Below are 26,194 nucleotides of genomic sequence, written 5' to 3' on the forward strand. Positions count from 1 at the left end.
GCATCGGTCCTGTCACACACTACATGACCAGATTGATCTTCCTGGTGGATTAGGGACTTAACATTTGGTTGCTGAAAATCAAAATAATTCCAGTTGAATTAGAGTTTTGATAAATTCATCAATTGAACACAAAAAAGTCCAGGTGAATGTGATTATCTAATATCACAACATGTAAACAGTCAATCATTCCTCTCCAAGGAGGCTTAGGTAATCTGCAATGAATGCACAACAAAATAAGTTTCACCTTTTGACTCACACATTTCAGTTTCTTCCATCAGTTTCTCCTCACAATATACTGTATATCTGTAATCCAGTTATTCCCTTCAGTTTCTATCCCCAATATATTTCTATAATCCAGTTACTTTGGTCAGTTTCTATAAATTTACAAAACATATATATATATATATATAAATGTAAATATTTGCTTTAAAACAATAAAAAAGACAGAGAGAACCATTTTTGTAACTTTTTATACTTATTTTCCTCTTTGCCAAATTAAATGTTTAATAAAAAAAATTAAAACAAAATGCCATGAAAATTGATAAGTTTAGAAAAAACTGTTTTCCCAACTAAAACTGTCTATTACTTTAATACTATTAGTTTTAAAATGTATCATTGGTTAATTTTTAAGTCAGATTATATGATATCCTTCTAGTCATGTGCATCTTGGCAAACGATGTTCAACACAAAATATGCACAACCACTCAATATGTTGACAATGCTTAAAATTGTTTGTGGCATTTCTAAAATATGAATGCAGATTAGAGCACTGTGCCCTCTAGCAATTTATAAGAGCCAGCAGTATCCTCCTTTGTGATATTTAGGTGCTGAAGTGTCTAAAGATGCTTTATGGGTTAACTGTTGTAGTCACTGGTGCATATATATTAGACAGGCAGCATTCATAGACTTAGGCATTTTACCTCAGTCATAGTCTGACCAGGGAGCAACACAAAACAACTGGGAATTCAAGAAATCAGAGGTAAGCTTGAAGCTCAAACATCAGCAAAATGAGCTCTAGAGCAAACTGCTGTGATTAAATTGTAACATAGGAGACTGGCTGTGAGTTTAAGGAGAAGAGTTCAGTTGATGTAATAGGCAGTTAAACCTCTAAGGACAGGATGAAAACAATCTGCTAGGAGCCAAGAGTTTCCACTTTAAGGTGAATTCAAACAGGCATCACATAGTGTGAGGAAGAACTACAACTATCTGCATGCTAAAGGTAATAAATCTTTAACACGTTACAAATGAATTGCATTTCGTTTATGAATGATATTCTAAAAATCTCTTTGAAAACTATGAGCATGTTAATTGTGGATATTTTGTTGATTAGTTGTTCCAAAGTTTATTTAAACTTTTTTTTCATTTAATGCTTTTGGATAGTGTCCAAGTTGTAGCTGTTTGTCTTGTAAAATGATACTTACAACTGTCATTTGCTGTCTTGTACAGTATTTCTGTGATATTTTGTAGATGTGCATAATGTGTGCTTAGTTGATGCATACTTTATACAGTTTTCACATGTTAGCAAAGAGGCTTTGAGCTCAGCATCACTTACATCAGTGGAATTTAACACTGAAAAAGCAAAGCAGTGTTTAACTTGATTTTTTGTACTATTTTTCTTTGCTGAAAAGTTTATTAAGAATTTCCCTAAAACTTTGATTAAAGTAGCATTATTTAGCATGTTCATATGCATATATGTATTAATATCATTGCTTTCATTAATATTTTTGATATTTTCATTTTATTGTAAAAAAAAAAAAAAAAGTTTTAGTTGATTAACCTGGCATAGATAGTCACTTTCTTTATTAAAAACTTAATTCAATGAAAACAATATGTTTAAAGAGATGATTAAACATTTTTTGTTTATGTAAGGGCATCCAAATAGCTTGAGGGCAGGGATTCTCATACAGTGCTCTCAAGGTCTGACAAGCATACAAAAGGAGCAGCTGTTTAAATGGCCTTTGAAGCTTTATGCTAGTGCATAACATATTCATACGTAATCCTATCCAGATGACTTTTTATATTGAAGAATTGAAAGTTTATGAATAGATTGGAGAAAAGATCTCTGATTTGAACAACTCAGTCTGTGTTTTCAGTGTTCCCATTTGACTAATTTCACTACCTACACATTGCAGAAGATTTTAGAAGCCCAGAACAAAAAGGAGCTTTGTGTTGTTAGCCTTTTGGGATTATGGAAATATAAAACTGGGATGATGTAGCTAGTTCTTAGCAACTAAGCTTAAATATGATGTAAAACACTAAAACATCTGGCCCTCTGTATGGGGTATGATGTATACCATTTTTAAGACATCCCATGATGCTGGGTGACAGAAATGTCAAAAGGCCTATATGCAATACTATCTTTTAACAGGATTTAACAGCTGTAACCTGAGATCAGAAATAGAAAATGTATATTACATAACTGTCACTCTCTTGTGACCCTGAATAATGTTATCATTTTCTTTAAGGTTGGCAATGGAAACACAAGCAATTCTAAGAAATTCTTTATACTTTTTGGTGCTTTTCATCTTCACCTTTTCTAAGACACAAGCTGATGATTATTATGACCTTGAGCCTTCTCATTTAGTTGCCTTTGAGTGTCCCAAAGAATGTGTTTGTCCATCAAATTTTCCACGTGCTTTATATTGTGACAGTAAAGGCCTGAAAGAAGTGCCTCTCATCCCATCGAGAATTTGGTACCTATATCTACAAAATAATGCTATTGAGACACTTAATGAGAAAGCATTTGTAAATGCTACTCAACTAAGATGGATTAATCTGAATAAAAATAAGCTGACCAACCAAAAGATAGAGAAGAATTTTTTTAAGAACATGAAGAACCTACTTTACTTATTTCTAGAGGACAATGAATTAGATGGAATACCTGCACCATTGCCAAGCACTTTGGAGCAACTTCGTTTGGCAAGGAATAAAATTTCAAAGATTCCTGAAGGCGTTTTAAAGAATTTAGAAAACCTTACCCTATTGGACTTACATCATAACAAGCTTACAGATGGTTCCTTTCAAGCTGATGCTCTTACAGGACTCAAGAGCCTGATGCAATTTAATGTGGCCAAAAATTCACTCAAGAAAATGCCATCAGGGCTTCCTTCTAACACCATACAATTGTATTTAGACAACAATAACATTGAGGCTATACCTAACAACTACTTTAACAATATACCTAAAATAGCATTTCTTAGATTAAACTACAACAAATTATCTGATTCCGGTGTACCAGCAAATGTTTTTAATGTTACGTCTATGTTAGACTTGCAGTTATCATACAATGAACTGTCTTCTGTACCAACTGTTAATGGTCACCTGGAGCGTCTTCATCTTGATCACAACAAGATAAAAAGTAAGTCACTTCATATAGTATAGTACTTATAATATAGTACAAGCACTTGAGGTTAAATACTGATATTTTATATTACCAATGGAAGCAAATTGTAGGCCTAATCCATACTAAATGTTTTATTTTGCTGTCATTGTGGTATTTTTTTTATAATTCTTGAGCTAAACAACAGTTGTCCAGACAAAACTTTTTTGTTTATCTTTAGATTGAGTTAGAAAAGATTAGTGTCATATCAGATTTTTACTTCTATCCAGGGCTCCGTTAGAGAAACTTTCCTATGCTTTCTGTTCTGGTTGACAATGGTTTCATCAGGAAGGAAATGAGCAAAAATCACCAAAAACCTCCAACAGTAAAAAAAAAACAGAAATAATTATTTTTTTTAGTAGAGTAAGAGAAGGCTATATCTTATGTCAGATTTTTTACAGCTGTATGTGTTGCTATTGAAGATTTACCCTCACTTCCTGTCTGATGAAACCATTGTCACTCTGACAGCAAATGAGTAGTAATCTCTCAAATGGAGCCCTGTTAGGGAACAGTAAAAACATGAAAGGGGTTCTAATCCTTCCTTACTTAATCCAAAACCCAAAATGAACACCTTGGCTGGGCTTACACTTTTAACTCTTTGTCACCCATCAGAAAAATATATTGTTTGGTTTTAAGTGACAGTTTTACACTGTTTTGTGATCTAACATAAGTCCAGATAAGGTTGCCAGTCTGTTATTTGTAGGAGCTTTTGTTCTGCAATCCCAAAATAGGTAACTTTCACTATAATGTTTTGCATATCTGGGAATCCTGGGGATTAAAGAAAGTTCATGGGACATGATTTAAAGGAACTGATTTTTAAAACGTCCTTTGGAAAAAAATTGATGGCAGCCATGGCCTTTTTTGTAAGTAAACACTAAGTTGTACACATTGAACTACTTTATTTTATGACATGTGCTGGAATGTCTTGAAGCAATAGGTGACATTTATTAAGCAGACACAAAGAGAGCTGTATTTCCTGTAGCTACCAGAGAGGATTACTCATGTTAAAGTTTGCACAATGTGAGTGTTTTATGACATTTAGGTCATCCTAATTGATTATCTCACCAACGCATCACTCCCTAAAGAAAATTACAGAACGAGAGAAAGCATGATGATAATCCATAATGTGGATAAGAGAGAGAGTCGCCTCTAAGTGTAGACTTTAACAGTTTAATAAGGGTTAAAACAATTGGCAACTCACATGGAGGTAAATAAAATCAGGCACATCAATGATTAGTACATCAAGAGATCCTCGGCGGGGGCTTTTTCCTATGCAGTGGTGGCGTCCTGCGGAAGGATGTGTAATCTGTGCATCCTCCCTGGTCACCGCTTGAATGTCAGCTGTGCGGTGGATGTAAGTCAAACTGAGGCTTGGGACGCAGATGGCTTTGGCGGCACGGGATCGTGACATCACTGGTATGCTTACCGGTGATGCCATGATCCCTCGCCGCCTAAGCCCCCTGCGTCCCAAGCATCGGTTTGACTTACATCCACCGCACAGCTGGCATTTAAACGGTGACCAGTGAGGCTGCATGGACTACACATCCTTCTGCAGGATGCAGCCAGTGCATAGGAAAAAGACCCCTATCGAGGATCTCTTGATGTACTAATCATTGATGTACCTGATTTTATTCACCTCCATGTGAGTTGCCAATTGTTTTAACCCTTATTAAACTGTTAAAGTCTGCACTTAGAGGTGCCCCTCTCTCTCATCTTTATTGCAGCTCTGGATACCTGGTTTCAGTTTCCCTTGATGGCAGCCCTAAGTACATGGACTTTTTAGCACTTTATGAAGTACATGGACTTTGTTACCCTACCTTACTCCTTTTTGTTTGCTCCCTTCCATACCCCCTGTTTCTTTAGATCTGCAGCGTTAGCGCCTTTTTTCCTTGTTGTAATCTGTAATGTGATGGTATGTTACTGATACCTAGAAGATTATAGAAAAGCATAGAAGGGTCAGGTAATGAAAATTGTATGCTTTCCCATATACAGATACACCCATCAGAGGATTTTAATGATAGCAATTATTCAATATGTCAGTGATAATGATATGTTAATTTAGGTGCACCTAACATTGCTAACCAATCACATGTCAGCTTTTAGAACAACATTTTGTATTATGGTATATTGGTGGTTAGCCCTGGTACAGCATCCTCAAATGGAAAAAATGGAAGGCTGGACCCTACCAAGCAGTATCCAATAATAAAGCTAAAGCATACCGGTAATTTTTATTACTATCACAATACAACAAACAATATCCCTAATATAAAAGAATTGTATTGACGTTTATTAAACCCTATATTATTTTCTACCTTTTTCTGCTTCATCTGCACCTTCTACTGACTAGCAATGGTATCATATTCAGTTCAACCTTGTATACAGGGAATGTTATATATCAAAATTATAGTAACATAGTTGGTGTTGTCAGTAGTTTGGGGACTGTCAGAAAAAGTTTTGTGAATATATCTAGATATACAGTACAATATTCTATGTACACAATGTTTAACTGAGTATAATACCATAGCTGGTTACTGTAAGGGGAAGATTAAGCACAAATAAGTCCAAACCAATATAGGATTTAAAAGATAAATAAATATAATAATAATAAATATAGCCAAAGATTTTCTAGCCATACTTCTCTTTTGGATCACAGGAGTGCACTTACTTGTGCTCCCCTGTGTCCCAGAATCAGCTAAAGCCCATTGTTGGCTGACATCACAGAGCCGCTCAAGATCCACACAAATGCCTGACTGGCAACTGACTCAGCCTCTCAATGTGCTGCTGAGAGCCTGAACCAGCCACTCCCACTCCCTTCATAGCTCGATGCTCCAGTAGGTGCCAGAGGGACAGAGCAAAGAGAAATGACTGAGTAATCAGCAGTCATATTATCGCCCAGTTCTCAGGTTAAGAGCTGTGGGGGGATAGCTGTGACATTAGACTGCTGCCGCAGTAGGGAATTGAGCATAGATGTTTGTTTTTTACTATTCCCACACTTCTCCTTTAACACACTGTGTCAATTCAATTCTTTCATATTGGTTATACTGTATGTGTGTTTTAATCTACTGTGAAGACTATTACAAATAAGTTTTAACTCTTTTAGTGGATGTTGTGTGGTACTTTAAAGCCTGGTACACACTGTGAGTTTTTTTTCATTCAACGCAGTGGGTTGAATAAAAAAAAAAATGAAGCGCTCAGTAGGATCTGCTGTACTAACAATTCGATGTTAGTACAGCAATCTCCTCGACTTGGCTATTGTGTTTTGACAAGTGGACAGTCCCCTCACCAGAACACACCAGGCTGAGAGTCTTAATCAGGTACTGATCGGCAGATCTTTTTCAGTCATGCCTCTTGGACAGAAGCCGGCCGGCTTCTATCGGACGTACTGCCATACACACGGCCGAAATTTGGACAGTTTCTATTGAACCGCCCAATGCCACTCAATATTCGGCCCTTGTATGGCCCTTTAAAGTCCAGCCTTCTAATGTATAAAGAGCTTTTAGAGAAGTAATCAGATAATCTGACTGGCTGCAATGCATTGATATAAGTTGTTCTTAAAATAGGGTCGTATGGGTGTAAATAGTTTATATATAACAATGCAACACCTTTGTCAACTTACTCGAATAACTCCGGCTTTGGTCGCTCTCCCAAGTTTACTTATTATAGGAAATGGGCCATACCTGTCCTTGCAGCCTCAAATTTAGGTAGCCATTCCCTGAATTTCAGACCTCATACACATTTTTTGGGCAATAACTTTCTCTTGAATTGAAACAACATTGGTTAATGTTTACTGCTTGGAAATAGTATGTGGCTCCTGATATTATTATGTGTTTCCACAAGAGACTTTTGGAAACAGGTGTTAAAGCAGACCTATTGCTACCTTTACAAATCTGCCTGACCACATTTAATGTCACAATATACAACAACATGATTAAAGAAGTGCACATTTTATAATTGAAAATCAGTTCTTGAGCTACATGCAAAGGACTGACCAGTTTCCAAAAGCTCTGTCTAAAAGTGGCATTAAAAATGCTTCATGGGAATGATGGCATTAGTCTATTGCAGGCAAGAATAAAACATCTTTTGAGTCTGCTATCCCCCAGTAATCACCAGCTCAGGCTTTACATTGTAACTTTCAGGCCATAGATGATGCCATTTTCTTTCCTATCACTTGATTCCCCTATCGACACAGTCAGTGTTGATGAAAGAATCTTTCCCATGAAGCGCTTGTGTTCTTCCAGCAAGGGGGTGCGGGAAGTCATCCCCGCCGAGAGAACACTAGTGATTATTGCTAGCAGCTATAGCCACTGTCAATAATTACATGTAAAAATCCAACATGCTGGTTGTACCCAAGTCAATCGATGGATCAATTTGGGTACAATCAGCCTGCCCATAGATAGTTAGAATCTTGGCTGGTACAAACTTTATAGTTTGCATCATCCCTGACCCTAGGTTTACATCGATGCGGCTGCGCTTAATGCATTTTTCCGGCGTGTTTAGCGGTGCATTTTGCTTTTTTAAACCCATGTTTTGATGCATTTTTGCATGCAGTTTCGCATTTTTTTTTTTAACAAACTGTGAATAGCTGGTTGTTAAGGAGCAGGCCGGGAAGCTGGCCACCGCATTCTTAACAACAAATTAGTCATCAGCTGTCAGCGGGATTTCAGACTGACAGCTGAATATAAAAGAAGAATTGTCAGCAATAAAAAAAAAACAGGAAAAAAATGGTGTGGGGTCCCCACCAATCCATACCAGGCGCTTCAGGTCTGGTATGGTTTTAGATGGGAACCCTACATCAAGATAAAAAAAATGGTGTGGGGACCCCCCGAAAATCCATACCAGATCAATATTTGAGCATGCAGCCTGGCAGATCAGGAAAGGGAGGGGATGAACCAGCGTTCTCCCCCTTCCTGAACCATGCCAGGCCACATACCCTCAAAATGGGGGGGGGGGGGGGCTTTTGGTGCCCCAAAGCTCCTTGTCTCCATGTTGATGGCTGGTGGTTGTGGAGGTCTGCGGGCAGGGTGCTTATCAGATTCTGGAAATCAAGGGCCCCCCCAGATCACCCCCCAATGTGAATGAGTATTGAGTACGTAGAACCCCTACCCATTTACCAAAATAGTGTAAAAAGTGAGTAAAGACACAACAGTGCATTTTTGACCTTAGTCCTTTATTAAAAAATAAAAAACAATGTTCCCCGATGTAGGTCCATCGTCAATCACGATGTCTGCCTACTGTCATTTTTTACACTATACTTTTTTTTTGGTGAATGAGTAGGGGGACTACATACCCCCTACTCATTCACATGGGGGTGGGATCTGGGGGCCCTCTTTGTTAAAGAGGGCTTAAAGATTCAGACTAAGCCCCCTGATTGCAGACCCCCACAACCACTGGCAAGGGTTGTGGGGAAGAGGCTCTTTTCCCTATCAACATGCACCCTGTCCCCATGTTGAGGGCATGTGGCCTAGTATGGTTTGAGGGATGGAGCACTTGCTTATCCCCTCCCTTTCCTGACCTGTCGGGCTACATACTCAGATAAGGGTCTGCCAAAGGGCCTGGTAAGGATTAGGGGAATCCCACGCCGTTTTTACATTCAGTTGTCAGCGGTGAATCCCAATTACTCATTACTCATTGATTGCTAAGGACGTGGCAGCCCACTCCTTAACAACCAGCTATACACAGTTTGTTAAGGAAAAAAAAAAAAAAATGCATGCAAAAACACATCCAATGCGGGTCCATTGAAGTCTATTACATGCAAAACACAATCTGCGGCAGGAATAAAGTCCCTAACCCTTTCCAAAAACACACCGTCCGAAAAATGTATAAATGTGAACGTGTACCATAGGTAACCATGTTAAATGGACATTAGTGCATTTCAGCAAACTGCAAAACGTACTAAAAAACACATAGATGTGAACCTAGGGTAAGCCTTATTTTTAGTCCATGTCCAGCCTTATAACAGAGCTCCTTCATCAATAAAAAGCAAAAATTTATTGTATTTCCCCAGACAATCATTTCGATTACAACTTTGAATTTTCAGCTGTAAGATTGAATCTAATATTGAAACATGAAAAGTGAGGCCCACTGGAAGACAATGGGATTGATTAAAGGAAAATAGGCACTTTTCAAGGGAAGTTTCACTTTCCCAGGAATCTTCAAAGCTAAGTGAATGTCAAGTTTTAATTTGCAAAGAATACCCAATCACATGCTAGTAAAATAAAAACACAGCATTTTGCTTGTACATGATTGGATTATGGAAGTGAGCAGAGCTTCACTTCATTAACTAAAGTGGTTGTAAAGACTTCAGGTTTTTTACTTTCTATTGCAGATGATCCCCCCCTCAAACCCTTATACTTACCTGAGCCCAACCCGATCCAGCATTTTGCATGAGAGCAGCGGCTCTCTTGGCTCTCCCCCTCCTCAATGGGAAGATCAATAGCAGTGGGAGCCGTTGGCTCCTGCTACTGTTAATCAAATCCATTGACAAGGGAGCAGGGGGGGCAGGGATGAGCCCCGCTGTCTGTGTCTATAGATGCATTTAAACATGACTGTGCACCAGTGCACAAAGCAAGGTCCATAAAGACATGGATGAGCGAGTTTAGGGTGGAGGAACATTACTGGCCGGCACAGAGTCCTGACCTCACGCTGATACAACACCTTTGGGATGAATTAGAGTGGAGACTGTGAGCCAGGCCTTCTTGTTCAACATCAGTACTTGACCTCCCAAATGCGCTTCTGGAAGAATGGTCAAACATTCCCATAGACACACTCCTAAACCTCGTGGACAGCCTTCCCAGAAGAGTTAAAGCTGTTATTGCTGCAAACGGTGGGCCAACTCAATATTGAACCCTACAGACTAAGACTGGGATGCCATTAAAGTTTATGTGCATGTAAAGGCAGGTGCCCCAATACTTTTGACAATAAAGTGTATTTGTTGTCACAAAAGCTATTTTTCATGCATGTCATGATTTAATGTATTGCACATTTGGTATTATTGACATTTATAGCTCAACATATTCTTGTCTAGTTTCGACTTGTTTACTTACCTAACATGGCTTCAGCACTAAATATAATATGTTCTACCTCGAAGGGTGAATCCATATCTCTTTATCTATCTGTCTATCTGTATATCTTGGGGCTAAAAAGCAGCCCTGCACTGCAAAAAAATAGCATCCCATAACAGAGGTTAAGGTGCCTCTTAAAAGCTCCCACCAGCCCCAATGTACTCTTAGGCACATCAGCCATTTTGACAAGTGATATAACTATAGGACTTCCATCCTACTATCTATATAAAGCACACCCATGGCATTAAACAATTCCTAGAACACATATTTATAATTAAAGAGTATTGCTGTCATCACTTATACCAGAGACCGAGTAACAATACCTTGAATGTAATTCTAATGAATTGAAAGTTACGTTTAAAGTAAGCCTGTCACCTAACCCCTTTGCACTGATACTAAATCCTCACCACTTCTTAGCCATGCCATTTATCTACCAGAAGCCTTGGAAAAGCCCAGGACTTTCAGGTATGGGAGAAGGGAGTAGAGCATGTGTCCTTCCTTTGCATCACTTAAAGCAGTTGTCAACTCTAATAAATCCCTGCTGTTGATATCAGTGCAGGCAAAACAAAGGGTTGGCATGGTCTTTCTTTCTCAAGGTATTCCCCTACCTCTTTTTTCTTGTTTTTTGGTGCGCCTCTGCATTTCTGCTTCAAACAGCAGCTGTAGGTGGGATTCAGGGGTCACAATTTACTCCTGTATTTTAAAGACTGCAGTGAGGAGGAAAGGGTTAGAGTGACAATGCTGTGAATATTTTATCAGCTGCACTACAGCAGTGCCACCATTCTGTAGGTGTTTAACTATGCAACTATGAAAAGTAATACTCCCTCCTATATATGCTATTATTTTAAGTATGTGAATCACCCTTTGCACAGTTTATTTCAGCATTTAGTTTAGGGGTACATTTTTCTCTAAAGCGACCCTTACGCAATACAAAATGTCAGCAAACTGTAAAAGATTAGTGTTCACCAGGGTATTCCAAACTTTCTAAACAAAGAGCTAATTTATTGTCCATCAGACATTAGGGGGTGGACTGTAGTCCCCCAGGAATAGAAAATGTTCCAGCATCAGTGGGAGTAAACTGTGCCTCAGGGAGATTACAAAAAAAGACATAGCACCTCTGGTCAGTAGAAACAGGAATAGCGCCCCATAGTTGGTGTCATTGGGATGAATAGTGCCCCATTGTTGGTATAATTGGGAGGAATAGTGCCCCATCATTGGTGTCATTGGGAGGAATAGTGCCCCATCGTTGGTGTCATGGGGAGGAAAAGTGCCTCATTGTTGGTGTCATTGGGAGGAACAGTGCCCATCATTGGTGTTATTGGGAGGAATAATGTCCTATTGCTGGTGTCAGTGACAGGGATGGTGCCCCAAGGGCTGGATAAAGACAAGCAAAGGGTTGTACTTGGCCTGCAGACTGCATTTTGGAGACCACTGGTGTACACACTCCCCTTTCTTGTTGTCTAGGGTGCTGACCGACATTTGTGAAGTCTGCAGAAAATCCAACACTTTTGTGAATGTCAATCACCTGGGTCCCTGCATCTCTAACTGATTCTGCTTGCTGACCTCTACATTACTGCTGTCTCTTGTAATGACATGGAGGTCAGCAGGAGCAACCAGTGAGAGCTGTGGGAGACCCAGGAGATCAATGTTCTCAAATGTGTCAGTTTCCCATACCTCATGAATAGAGACTTGTAGAAAAAGGTAAAAGATATTCTAGGTATGTGATGGTAAAAGACCAAAAGAACTTTAAAACATCAGGTGTCTGCAAACTATTAGCAAAAAGGCTAACTAGCAGGCAATATCTCAGTCTTTGAAAGCAGATGTACACTTTTATAAACCATCAGGCCCGGACTGGGACAAAACATAGGCCTGGGAATTTTAGACTGAGCAGCCCATTACACATTTACATATGGAGAGCACAAGGGGGTGGATAATGTGGGGGGGCTAAAGAGCACTGGGAGTGGAGAGCACTAGGGGGTGGAGAGCACAGGGGGGGCTGGAAAGCATAAGAGAGGCCAGGAAAGCAAGGGGGGCAGAGAGCTTAGAGAGGGACAGAGAGCACAGGGGGGGGGCGTAGAGCACAAGGGGGGTGGAGAACTGGGGGGACAAAGAGCACAGGGTGGGCCAGAGAACATGGGGGCTAGAGAGCACAGGAGGCTGAGAGCGCGGGGGGCTGAAAGCATAAGGAGGGCCAGGTGAGCACGGGGGCAGAGAGCACAGGGGGGCTGGAGAGCACTAGGGGGGTCAGAGAGAGCACTGGGGGGGGGGGGCTGGAGAGCACAGGGGGTGGCAGAGAGCACAGGGAGCTGGAGTGCACTGAGGGGGCAGAGAGCATGGGAAACTAAGAGCACAATTGGGGCAGAGAACATGGGGGGCCGAAAATCACAGGGTGAGCCTAGAGCACTAGGAGGGCCGGAGAGCACAGGAGGCTGGAGAACACTGAGGGGGGGTCGGAGAGCATGGGGGCCAGAGAGCACAGGGACCCTAAGAGCACTGGGGGGCTGGAGAGCACGGGGGACTGGAGAGCACTGTGGGGGAGTCAGGGAGCACTAGGGGGAAGAGAGCACTGTGGGGGTCAGAGAGCACTAGGGGGGTTAGAGAGCCCTGAGGGGGGCAGCGAACATAGGGGGAGCAAAGAGCACAGGAGGGGGGTGGAGAGCACAGGGGGAGCTAGGAGCACAGGGGGGCCCGAGGAGCACTAGGGGGGCCTGGAGAGCACTGGAGAGTAGTTGGGGGCTGGATAGCAGTGGAGGGGAGCCTGAGAGCAAGGGGGGGCCAGAAAGCATAGTGGGGGTGGAAGAGAGCAGTGGGGGGAAGTAAAGAGCACTGGGGGGAGCCTGAGAGCACAGGGGGAAAGCACTGTGGGCTGGGGAGCACTGGGTGGGGTGCCTGGAGAGCACTGGAGAGCTGGAGAGCTGCATAGCAGTTGGGGCCTGAGAGCACAGTGGTGGGAGAGAGCAATGGGGGGGGGGGGGCAGAGAGCATGGGGGCAGTAGAAGGATAGGAGGACCAGCTCCATATACAGGAGAAGAATCAATCTCTCAAATTTTCACCTGCAGCCCCTGAATGCCTGCAGAAGGGAGGAAAGAAGAAGGCTTTCAGGAGCTGCAGGAGAAATAACGTAGAGATTGTTTCTTCTACTGTATATGGAGCCAGTCCTCCTATCCAGAGGCACACACAAGAAGCTGCACTTACTTTCTCTCCTGTCCAGGGCCTCCTCCAGATCCCCTCCCTCTTCATGGTCACAGGTCATCTGACCTGCAGTTTCCGCCCCCCGACTCGACGGCTGAGCTGAATTGGTGGCCAGCCAATCTGCCGCAGAGAGGCCGAGTGAGTGGCGTGGGCTCAAGGAGTAGCCCAGCTGCCTTAGCCCCGCAAGAACATACAGCCCAGTGGCAAGTGCCGGTGCGCCCCATGGCCAGTCCAGGCCTGTAAACCATTATAGTGGTTTTATGTGCACTTAGTATGTGCCTTATGTCATCTCGTGAAGGGCAATAACATCTAAATCAAATCTTCCCCCGAAGTTGTAGGTTGTCAGCAAACACATATCATGATAATAATGGCAGGGTCAGGCAGTGGTCAGCTCATGGTTTCTTGTACTTTATTGCTGCAATTACACACATGAGCTGGCTGGCTGGAAGGTACATAATTTTGTGGACACATAGCACCTTCATTTTTTAGCATCTGTTCAAAACACGCTGCTGAGTTAAATATGCTGTGGTATTTCTGCAGGCAAAAAAGCATTCTTTTGTTTTAATATACACTTTTAACAAAACCCCCAGAAAATATTTCCTGGGGGTAAAGATATCACCAGTAACGTATCAGTGTTAACCTTTGCTGGATATAAACAAAGAAAAATTACATTTTCTTCTCCCTTGGTCTGTTGGATCTTTTCATATTTGACAGGGCTAAATGAGAGATGTGCTCTTTGATATTTTTTTGTCTGCAGGCTATTTTTCATACTTTCCTCTAGAAAAACACCACCTGCTCAAAGGAGATTAAAAGAATAGGAAAAATAACCCTCAGATCACAGAGCTTACTGAGCCTCTATGGACTGCAGGCAGGCAATTTAGGTTGTTTATTTTTAATGCTATTACATGTAAACCCAGTCATGGCATGTTTTAAGTGGGTTGGTATGCTAAATGAATTGCCTAGTATCACAATGTTAGGTATCAGTGAACTATAAAACATTTGTTTTCTCAGTGTTGGATCAGGGTTGCCCTCATCCTTTTAATTGTATAGAAATGTTATGGTAAACCTCATTCTGGGACTTTTACACAGCAACCAATATATCAGACAGTGTGTTAATAAAAAATATAAATTTCTTGTTAGAAAAGGAAAAGAAAGAAAAAGAAAGAGAAAGACAAAGTCTTTTTTAGGAGTTTTTCTTTTTCTAATAAAAATGTATATTTTATATTAACACACTGTCTGATATATTGGTTGCTTTGTAAAAGTCCCAGGATGAGGTTTACCATAACATTTCTAGGTATGAGTTAACCTGTCAGCTTTGGACAGGTTAATTGCTCCTGGCCTGCAAGGAAAGGTGACCCACTAAGAGCCTTAATATTAATGGGACATAATATATCATTATATTCTTATATAAAAAAAAAAAAAAAAAACAATTCTTTGACTTTACCCAACAACTTACCAAGATATTAATTAACCTTACCAAGCTCAAGTGATAGAAAAAAAGAACATTTTTTGATTACTAATTAAAAAATAACCAATCCTCAAAAAAGAATTCAAAGGTCTGAAGAAAATGTATGGTCTGCATTCTATAAACATGAAGCAAGAAGGAACAGTATTTAAATTTTTGTTCATTTTTAAAGGCACACATTAGTTGTACTTATTTCCTGGAGACTGTTACAAAGGATAAGCAAAGTTTGGTTTGCAGGAGATTCAACAAAATTGATGGGACATCCAAGAAACCCCAAGCATAGGACTGAATCCTACTGAAGTCTATGCAAGATGAACTTTGGAATTATTTCCTGAAGTTTTTTTCACTCTAATTTGCAAACTTTAGTTAAAAAAAAAGATCTTGAGTAGCTGGACACGGGGACATGGGGGAATACTGCTCTGTGGGGAGTCTTTCATTTAAAAAGCAACATTAAAAATACACAAATCCTTTACATAACATGCTTTGGGGAGGGGGGGGGGGGTGATTGAAGCTGTACACAAAGCTAAAGAACTAAATTATTTAACCCTTTAAAAGTGATATTAATTTCCTTTTTTAGAAAAAAAAAAAAAACGTTTTTGGGTTTCCTTTTGGGTTAAACTTTATATAGACCTTTCTGCAGGCATGTAGCCTGGATGGCCAGAAAAGAGAGAGAAGTTAGCAAGCATCCTGAAACATACAAGGGATGGTACTTTGAAGGGGGAGCTGCAAATCTTCCCATCTCTTGCAAGACACTTTGTTGCCATGCTGAGGGGACAAGACCCTCATCTAAACATTCCATCTCTAACAGGATGAGGGGGTTTGCTAAGGGCAATGTATTGGAAACTGGAAGCTCCCATTTCAATAAGGGGGCCTCCTGATTTACACCCCCCAGGGGAATGGTTACATTGCTACCACTTATTACTCCCGCAAAAAAAGAAAAAAAATACAACTGTATATGAAAAAAACACATCATGAAAAAGCCCTTTAGTTAAAAAAAAATGAATTAAAAGTAACAATGTCCCCTAAATTAATAATTTGCCAATTACGTCATTCTGCAATGTAGATTCAGCGTCAATCACAATAACCAAGCCAACACAATGACCCACCACCAGGCACCAGGCGATGTTGCCATGTCACTATCACAACTCTCAAATAAATAAGAGATACACATCTGGTTTGTTTACAAACAGCATCTGACCGGAGATCAGACATTAGGTGGCGGTAGCACTGCAGTCTTTAAATGAAAATTTCCGCTCTGCCGATGTTCATTAACAAATTGGCTGTGGACCCTTGGTGACATCAGTGACCACATGGCTTTCGACATTGGCAAAGTACCTGTCTAAGTGTCCCTCCCTTGCACCTTGTCTTCCTGTTGAAATGGCAAGGGGCTCATTCCCACAACCTGTCTTCCAAAGTAGAGTTTTTTGACGGGAAGCGCATCTGAATCTGGACGTCACCTTTATAATAATAGGAGCCCCTGATATCGGCTCCCCCAAGGGGAAAAAGTAGAGGGTACACAAACCTAGAGTGAAAAAGTCCTACAAATGTTTCATTCAAAAAAAGTAAACAATACAGTGCATGTAAATCTATTGTGAATCATTTCATTCAGCAATTTAGATTGAGTGTTTATTATGATTATCAGCTACCACAACCAGTGTTGTATTTTGGTTTTGTGCTGCCCTAGGCAAGACTAAAATTGCGTGCTCCCCCATCTAAATTTGTCCCGCCACGGTATTCTGCTCTTGTCTCAGGGTCTGATGAGGAAGCTGCATCTGTTCACAATGAATGAGTGTGGTGTCACTTTGAAAGCTTCTGGGAAAATAGCAGCCAACAGTCTGTTACAATATGCAACTTTTATGTCAGTCTCTATGGTAATGGGCAATTTGCATAGGAGTCTCTGGTCTCTGGTGAAACAAAATAGTTGTGATAACATGATACTCCTCTAGTAAAAAGTAACATATTCTGGTGATGTAGCAAATACTTTTGGTATCATAACAACACTTTTTTTGTAAAATAGCAGTAATTGCTGATAAAAAACAAATTGACTATCAATCATCTGCCAATTGCAGGATTACATGTAAAAAATTAAATTTGCAACTTTTTTTGCCATATGACACTAAGGAGTAGGTATTACATTCATCACTTAAGCTCTCTTTCCTTTCACATAAAAATGGGACAATGCACATACTGTATGCTTTTATAGTTATAGGAGAAAGCTTAAAGGCTTAGGTCCTTATGTGAAAATAATAAACAACTCCTCCAGTGTGTAAAGGATACTACTTCTCCCTTAAAACCAGTAACTGAACAATGAATCATATGTCACCTCCTGCGACGAAGACCATCACCAAAGAGAGTAATACATGGACCTTCTGGTGAAAGGCACTCTATATACTTCAGGCCATTCCCCAGATATCAGCAATGGCATAAAAGAAAACATATAATCAAAAATCATAAATTATAATATAACAAATAACTATAAATAAGTTAAAGTATGTATATATATATATATATATATATATATAGATATAAATATAGATATACATATATATATCTATAGATATATATATCTATATATATATATATATATATATATATATATATATATAGATATATATATATATATAGATATATATATATAGATATAGATATATATAAAAAGTACAGTAAAACTGCAGGAAAGGGCACTGGGGGGGGGGGTCAAACTAATGTGAATTTATTTTATTTTGTAATGTATCAGTGTGTTTTACTATTTGAATTTGCCGCCAGTTCCACCCCCCCTGCGAGTATCACATCGCAGGAGACGGAAGGCGGGGCTCTACAGCATCGGGCGGAAGATGCGGCCGCAGTATGCTGCAGGGACACATCGCGGGATCCCGGCGACAAGTTAAGTAGCCTCTCTTACAGGATCCAGCGATCTCCCTAGCGGTACCCCGATTGTGGCTGGGGGTTACCGCTAATGGCTCTGAAATTTCACCCCGAGCCACACTCGGGAATACCGCTAAGGAAGATAAATCCTTAAAAAGTAATTCACATAGATAAAAGATTGCGCAATGAAATATCAAACTTGCCGGCTAACAGAAATGGCGTTTCCCATCACTTCCGATTAACAATGATGCAAGCACGTCACTTTTCCCTACGCGTTTCATCGCTTTATATACATTGACACAGAGTCAAGCTTCACCCTTACCTATGCTGCACACCGCATCCCAGATTAACCAAGCCTCATAACATAAGAGGCTAGAAAGAAACCAAGCCTCCCTGCTTCCCTTTCAACACTGGAGGCGGAAATGTTTTAAAATAACAAAAGAAAAAATGTGTATGTCAGCCATTCAAGGCTTTTACGAAGGTCAAATTCCTTTTAATGGGATAAAAGAGTAATGCAGGGCAAGTGAGGACAGGGAGAGTATCAACATACCATATTGTATCTAACAATAAAACATAGGACAAATAATATTACAAAATTAAAATAGGTAATAACATGAGAAAAAAAAAACAAAAAACAGAATATAGTAAGCTATGGGAACTCAGTATCCCGCGGGACATTAGGAAAACCACAATGGACTATTTAAAAATCACAATAAATCCTGTAGGATTCAAATTTCTATAAAAGGGGGGGGACTTCAAGAATTGTCAATGAAGGCATTAACGTAACAATCGATGTTAAGATTATGGGGGGGGGGGGGGGGTGTAAGATTCTACAATATAGATCCATTTAGTCTCTAACTTGGAGATATCCCCATCTTTAGGACTCCCCCTTTAATGAGTTATAAATCTATTGATACCCAAAAAGTCAGTTACTGAAAGGGCTTTATCATGGACCTCTCTATACTGTCGAGACACACTATGGCCTTTGAAGCCCTTCTTGATGTTGCTGATATGTTTGTTTAATCATATATTCAGTTGCCATGTGGTCCTGTCCACATCCCAATCTGCTTATCTCTCACTTACCTTTGCCACAAAGCTTTTCATTTTGACTTTTCTGTTTGAAATTTTAAAAATTCTTTCTGTTTCCATCACTTCTTGTAGATCATATCCCATCATGCACTGCTACCTCTTGTTTTATTTCCATCCACTTTTCTAATTCTTCCTTTAAGGTGTCCATACACTGTACAATCTGATTGTACAATCTTCTTTAGATCTACCGTCAGATATGTAGTACAAGGGCCTGTCTGATTTGATACCAGTTAAATAGATTTTTCAAGTGGGTCCTATTCCAAAGTTTTGGTAAATCTAAAGGTAATTGTACAGAGATTGTACAATCAGATGCCATAGTGTATGGCCAGCTTTATAAAGTGCATAGGAGGGAGTGGACCGGGACACTCAGCTGTCAAGCCCTGTACACATTGCTGTGTGGCGGGAACTCGCATTTCTGCCTGAGTTTTGTTTTTGAGCATTTTGTAGCGTTTTCTTGCATGTCACTCATAGAGCAGCCAATTCACTTGAATGGGCTGCCCTATGCGCGACCAATGCCAAAAAGAAGCTCCAGAACTTGTTGTTAGAGTGGAGCAGGGCATGGTTTTTACAACACTTTCTGTTGTGCTTGCAGTGCATTTGTTGCATGGCAGATGTGCACCTGCTACCCACGCTTGGGTTGTCATTAATATTTAATGGCAACACAAGTGCGATGCGTGTTTGCAGCACATTTCCAAAACGTGCAGCAAAGTGTGCATTTGTAAATGGAGCTTCACTGTTCTTGTGTAAACACACTATTGCGCATATGTGAATGGAGCCTCACTGTTCTTGTGTAAACACACTATTGGGCAGATGTGAATGGAGCCTCACTACTCTTGTGTAAACACACTATTGCACAGACATGAATGGAGCCTCACTGTTCTTGTGTAAACACACTATTGCGCAGATGTGAATGGAGCCTCGCTGTTCTTGTGTAAACACATTATTGGGCAGATGTGAATGGAGCCTCACTGCTCTTGTGTAAACACACTATTGCGCAGATGTGAATGGAGCCTCGCCGTTCTTGTGTAAACACACTATTGCGCAGATGTGAATGGAGCCTCGCCGTTCTTGTGTAAACACACTATTGGGCAGATGTGAATGGAGCCTCACTGCTCTTGTGTAAACACACTATTGGGCAGATGTGAATGGAGTCTCACTGTTCTTGTGTAAACACACTATTGGGCATATGTGAATGGAGCCTCACTGTCCTTGTGTAAACACACTATTACGCAGATGTGAATGGAGCCTCACTGTTCTTGTGTAAACACACTATTGCGCAGATGTGAATGGAGCCTCACTTTTCTTGTGTAAACACACTATTGCACAGATGTGAATGGAGCCTCACTTTTTTTGTGTAAACACACTAATGGGCACTAATGTACAGATGTGACTAGAGCCTCACTGTTCTTGTGTAAACACACTAATTTCACATTCAGGCCCCATTCACAGGTAGCGTAGTGGGAGCGCACATTTTTTTGGCACATTTTTTTTCTGCAACACACACAGGGCTGCTTATTGATTTCAGTGGGCTGCCCTAAAGTAGCTAATGGGACATTTTGACGTGCTGCAGTTTGTATGTTTTTTACTGTGCATTTTGCTGTGTTTGTCACTCGTTTTTTCACTTGACAAAATGCGTGTTTGCTTCAGTGTTTGGGTTGCCATTAACAATTAATGGCGCCAAAAGCACAACTTGTTCCTTTTAAGTGTATAACGGTGGCCATACTCTGTACAATCTCCTTTTAAGTTTACCAAAACTATACAATAAGGAAGGCCCTTGCACTATATAGTTGATGGTCTGAAGGAGATTGTACATTTAGATTGTATAGTGTATAGTGAGCTTTATAGACTTCCAGTGACATACGTCTCTTGTTTTCTATACCCCAGCTTTGCTTCACATAGGCTGTTATGTGATCGCTCAGCTCCTGCACACTCTGCCAAATGAGCAATTGATGCAAGAAGAAAGTAACATACAAAACAAGGAAGACGTTGGCTGTGTATTCAGTGAGAATGGTGTTTATTGACTGTATGTGAGTATAGAGATGGGTGGCAGCAATCTCCTGGAGGGGAGGTCAGGTGCGAGGTGTGTGCTAATGAGGTCAGCTGCTAAAGTACTTCTTTCTAACAGTTTTTCTGTCCCAAATACCAAATTTCAGTATGGGTAATGGAGAGGTTGTCTACAGAAGTTTGGATGCTGAGGATATGCCTGTCCTAAAAGACAGGGAAAGCTTTTTATTTTCTGCAACAGAGGTACGTTAATGGTGTATTAGTATATAGGGAAGCTGGCATTTAGAAAAAAAAAGGTGAACTCAACCTTTAAGTTGAGGGTTTAAGGTTTACCAGAGGCAATCATAGGACTAGAAACAGCTTTGTGAGAAACAGACATGCAAAGTTGTTTGATCTTCCAGACCCTTTCATTAACTGCGTAGATGACAAATAAGATGATGACAGATAAAAATTCCTAATGGTTATTAGCAAAAAAATATTTTTTTATTTAGTCTTTTCTTTTGCCTTTCCTCTAGTATAATACATGATAAGTTACATATTAGAGTGCTAACATAACGGTGGTAAATTAAAACAAATTCAGTGTCTGAAGAAGCCCAGAAAACTATAGAAAGTGATTAATATATGATACAAAAAAGGGGGGGGGTTGATTGGAGGCATAGGTGGACTGGATGGGGGTGCTGGAAGAAGGAGGGGGGGGGTGTAGTTGGATGCATAGGTGTGCTGGATGGAAGGAGGGTGATTGGAGGCATAGGTGGGCTAAATGGAAAAGGGGGGGTGGGTGAATGGAGGCATAGGTGGGCTATAATGGGGAGGTGTGCTTAATGGAGGGTGGGTGCTTGGAGGGATAGGTGTGCTGGGTTGAGGGGGCGATTGGGGGCAAAGGTGGGCTGGAATAGGGGGGATGTGCTGAATGGAGAAGGCGATTGGAGGCATAGGTGGGCTAGATGGGGGATGTGCTGGATTGAGGGGGGATAATTGGATGCATAGGTGTGCTGGATGGAAGGGGGTGACTGGAAGCATCAGTGGGCTGGATGGAGGGAGGGTGGAATGATTGGAGGCATATAGGTGTGCTGGGTGGAGGGGGGATTGGAGGCATATGTGTGCTTTATGGATGAGGGGTTGATTTGAGGCATAGGTGTGCTGGATGGAAGGGGGGGGGAATGGAGGCATAGCTGTGCTGGATTGAGGGGGATTATTGGAGGTATAGGTGTGCTGGATGGGGAAGGGGATTGGGGGCATAAGTGTGCTGAATAGGGGTGGGGGGATTGGAGGCATAGTTGTGCTGGATAAGGAGGGGATTGAAGGCACAGGTGTGGTGGGATGCATTGGAGGAGGAGTTCTGCTGGGGGTGTATTGGTGGCAAAATGTGCTGGGTGGATAAAGAGGTCTGATGGGGGGCATCAGTGGAAGAGGTGTGCTGGGGGGGGGATCTGTAAATGGGGGGAGAGCGTCACATAAGACATACAGGCTATTAACCCCTGCAATTGAAGTTTAGAGACTAGAAATAGGAGCCTCCCTGCACAGAAGATTCTCCAGGATCCAGCTGCTTGGGATAACCCTTACTACTGGTAAGTAAGCCCACTAAAGCTATAGAGATTTTATTTTTAGCTTAGCTAAACTTCAGCTTTAAAATTTTAGTAAAGTCCAGTATATTTTTCTTTTTAGTGGCCCCCTGCAAGTACTGTATATGTCATAGTGTGCTAGTATGCACAGCATATTAGCACATTATGGCAGACTTACCTCTGACATACTGCTCACTGCCTGCCCCAACATACCACTCACTGACTGCCCTGACATACTACTCACTGACAACCCCAACATACTACTCACTGACTGCCCTGACATACTGCTCTGTACAGTAACGTATAGATAGCATACAGTACAGTGTCAGTGTATAGACTGGTATGTATATAATGTATGGTATGGTGTCAGCAGGGTACAGACTGATCTTATATCGTGACACTGTACTGTACATTATACACAGACCCGTATGTACCCTGCTGGCACCGTACCGTACATTATATACAGACCAGTGTATATAACAGGGTTACAGACCAGTCTATATAACGTACAGTACGGTGTCAGGGGAGGGGGCACCAAAATCCACCTTTGCCCAAGAATACAAAAATCCTTGCACTGGCCCTGATTAGAATTCACTATAAATAACCATAGAGTCAAGGTCATTTCTAGGTATAGGCAACTAAGGGACGATGTCCCAGATTACAATAAAAATGTTCAATTTGAAATATAGGGATTGAGTACCATAGCACAAAATATTTTGTGAAAAGTATGCACATTGTGTATGAATTTGACCCAAGTCTGCTTTGATTTGCAAAATGTTCATCTTTGTTTCTTCATCCATGGACAAGATAGGTAAAGATAAAGGTAAATCTGTGGACGGGGGATGAAAAGCAGACAATTTAAAAAACAGTAGACAATTCAAAAGTTTGTAAAATAAAAACTTTTTTAGTTTTGGCTAGAATAGAAACTGGTTGAGATCCCATTGTGACCCTTCTGGAAAATTTCTTTTCACTCCCTATCCCAAAGACACAGCAGGAAGTAGGAGAAAACATTCCAGGTTTTCCCCATTGCAATATTTTCCCCTCCTGTTTCTGTGACAACTCAATTTTGTGGGGGGATTTCCCATTACTTTTGTACACTTGTGACCAAACTAAGGGTCAGTCTCACCAGCTAGGGCGCAGAGAGCGATAATATTATTTTTATTAATATTATACAGGATTTATATAGCACGAACAGCACTTTACAACTTGAGGGTAGACAGTACAATTACAATAGACTTTAATACAGTAGGAATCAGAGAGCCCTGCTCATTAGAGCTTACAGTCTAAGAGGGAGGGTCAAGAGATACAAGAGGTAATTACTGTGGGGATGTGCTGATGGAGAAAATAAATGTACAGTTGTTAGGTGGGGCCAAATAGTCTTCTCTGAAGAGATGAGTATTCAGAGATTATCTGAAAGTAGACAAAGTAGGGGATAGTCAGACAGATTAGGGTAGAGAATTACAGAGAATGGGAGAGCTTGGAAAAAGTCCTTAGGTCTAGCATGGGATTAGGTGACAAGGGAGCTAGAGAGCACGAGGCTTTGGGAGGAGTGAAGAGCATGGTTTGGTTGGTATTTTAGACCAGATTAGTGATGGAGCTGGGGGCCAGGTTGTGGATTGCTTTGTAAGTTTCTGTTAGTATCTTTAATATAATTAGTTAGTTAAGTGGCAGCCAATGGAGGAATTGGCAGAGAAGGGTAGCAGACGCCGAACGGTTTGTAAGGAGGATGAGCCTGACAGCAGTGTTCATGATAGACTGAAAGGGGGAAAAGCCTATTTAATGGTAAACCAATGAGGAGGGAGTTGCAGAAGTCAAGGTGAGAAATGACCAGGGAGTAGATTAGAAGCTTTGTGGTGACATTGGTTAGGAAGGGGCGTATCTTGGAGTTGCTGCAGAGGTTGAGGCAGCAAGCTTTGGACAGCGATTGGATGTTGGGCTGAAAGGATAGTTTAGAGTCCAAGAATACTCCTAGGACCTTGGCATGGGGAGACAGGGGAATAAAAACCTGACAGATACTCAAACCCTTTTACATTTTTTCAACAACTTAGCTTACCCTTTGCCAAAGTAAGGTGGACTTGAATCAACACAAAAAGAACACATAAATGTTTGACTTATACATATTTGAATATTCCTGTGACCCATTTTTTACCACGGGGGTAAAGAATAGTTGATCACATGTGTGTCCTTCGCTTGTTGGAATATGGACTATTATATACACTTCAGTTCAGTGATGAACCATATGATTCCATCTATGTGGCTGAAACTAATACATATTCAACTCTTGCCTTAACTCTCATGTTTCATGTCATTTATAATATTGTATCTAAAACAGACATCAATGTTAATATTTTCTGGGAAGCATTCAATGATTTCTACTTTCACTGCATACTTTCCTATAAAGACTGTCACCTGAAATCATCTGGTTCTCATTTTACTCCTTTAACAAGAAGAGATATTGTTTGTACAGACATAACATTTGTCATGCCGAACTATTACATTTGTCACTTTGTGTAATATATCACTATTTTGCAATGCACTCTTTAGTACGAACATATAAAAGCAAGTAATGTATCACAGATGTACAACCACGAGTTATTGTGTGTATGTTAAACACTTATAACATCTAGAAATGTCAGATCTCCCTATCATTGTCCTTCAAGAAGGCGGTATTTATCAATTGAACATGTGACTGTACTTACAAACACCACTGTCACAGTGCTATTTGCTTTTGAAGCATTTTCTCCCCCTGCTATAACTCTGAATTTGCCTGCTCCTTGTTATGTCCTCTACATTTGTTACATATTACATGCCCCTTTGCTTCTACATTGGATTATATTGTGAGTAGTGGAGCCTACACTGAGGCCCAGGCTCTGACCATCAGCCAATATAAAACCAGAAACTGGGGCCACTCAGTCGTTCTGCTGCCACAAGAATGAATATACTACATTTGTTCTTTAGACTAGCAGGCATCTCCACTCACTTTATCATGCAATGAGGTAACAGTGGGGCATATTATGTGTAATAAAAGTAGGGGTTGCTACAACTATTAGGGTTTTTAGAGGCACCATGTAGGAGGCTGTGTTACCTGCTATATTAATTATTGCAATAGAAGTGCATTTCAATCTGTGGTAGCACAGGTGGAAAGGGGGCACAACAGAAACAGTTTAAGTGTGGCCATTGAAATCGGAAAAGGGCAGAGAGTAGGCACACTAGGGGGCAGGATACACAGCATGGGGAAAAAAGTAGAGATGGGTGCAAAGATGAATAGGTGACAAAGGAAACCTACAGGGGAAAAGAGTGGGTATATCAATGGAAAGAAGTGGAAAGAAGGCATGTAACTAAAGAGTTCATGGACAGAAACAAGGGGCACAATATTTAAACACAAGACAACATTGCACTACTGAAAAAAAGACTTGAATAACTTGCCACTAAATCTGGATTTTGTAACATGCCACTGGTAGGTGGCACAGCAATATATATGTTGATGTGTGGTTTTTTTCAGGTTTTATGAATGCATAGACTTTCTGGGAAGTAAATTTGTCTCTGCCCCAATAACTACTCTATCCTAAACCAGTTC

At 40.7% G+C, this 26,194-nt stretch overlaps 1 protein-coding gene across 2 annotated transcripts in view; it reads left to right on the forward strand.

Annotated features, from left to right (window-relative positions):
• The first annotated feature begins 804 nt into the window (after positions 1-804).
• KERA (keratocan) overlaps positions 805-26,194 on the forward strand; it is a 37,757-nt gene continuing 12,367 nt past the window's right edge. Inside the window, exons 1-2 of one of the 2 annotated variants that reach the window (XM_082256978.1) lie at positions 805-979; positions 2,466-3,358. In XM_082256978.1, coding sequence (XP_082113104.1) covers positions 2,473-3,358 — 886 coding nt within the window. In that variant the 5' untranslated portion in view covers positions 805-979; positions 2,466-2,472. The other variant, XM_082256977.1, reaches the window with a different exon arrangement.

Source organism: Pelophylax lessonae (genome assembly GCF_965119305.1).
Source record: "Pelophylax lessonae genome assembly, chromosome: 4".
Taxonomy (NCBI): domain Eukaryota; kingdom Metazoa; phylum Chordata; class Amphibia; order Anura; family Ranidae; genus Pelophylax; species Pelophylax lessonae.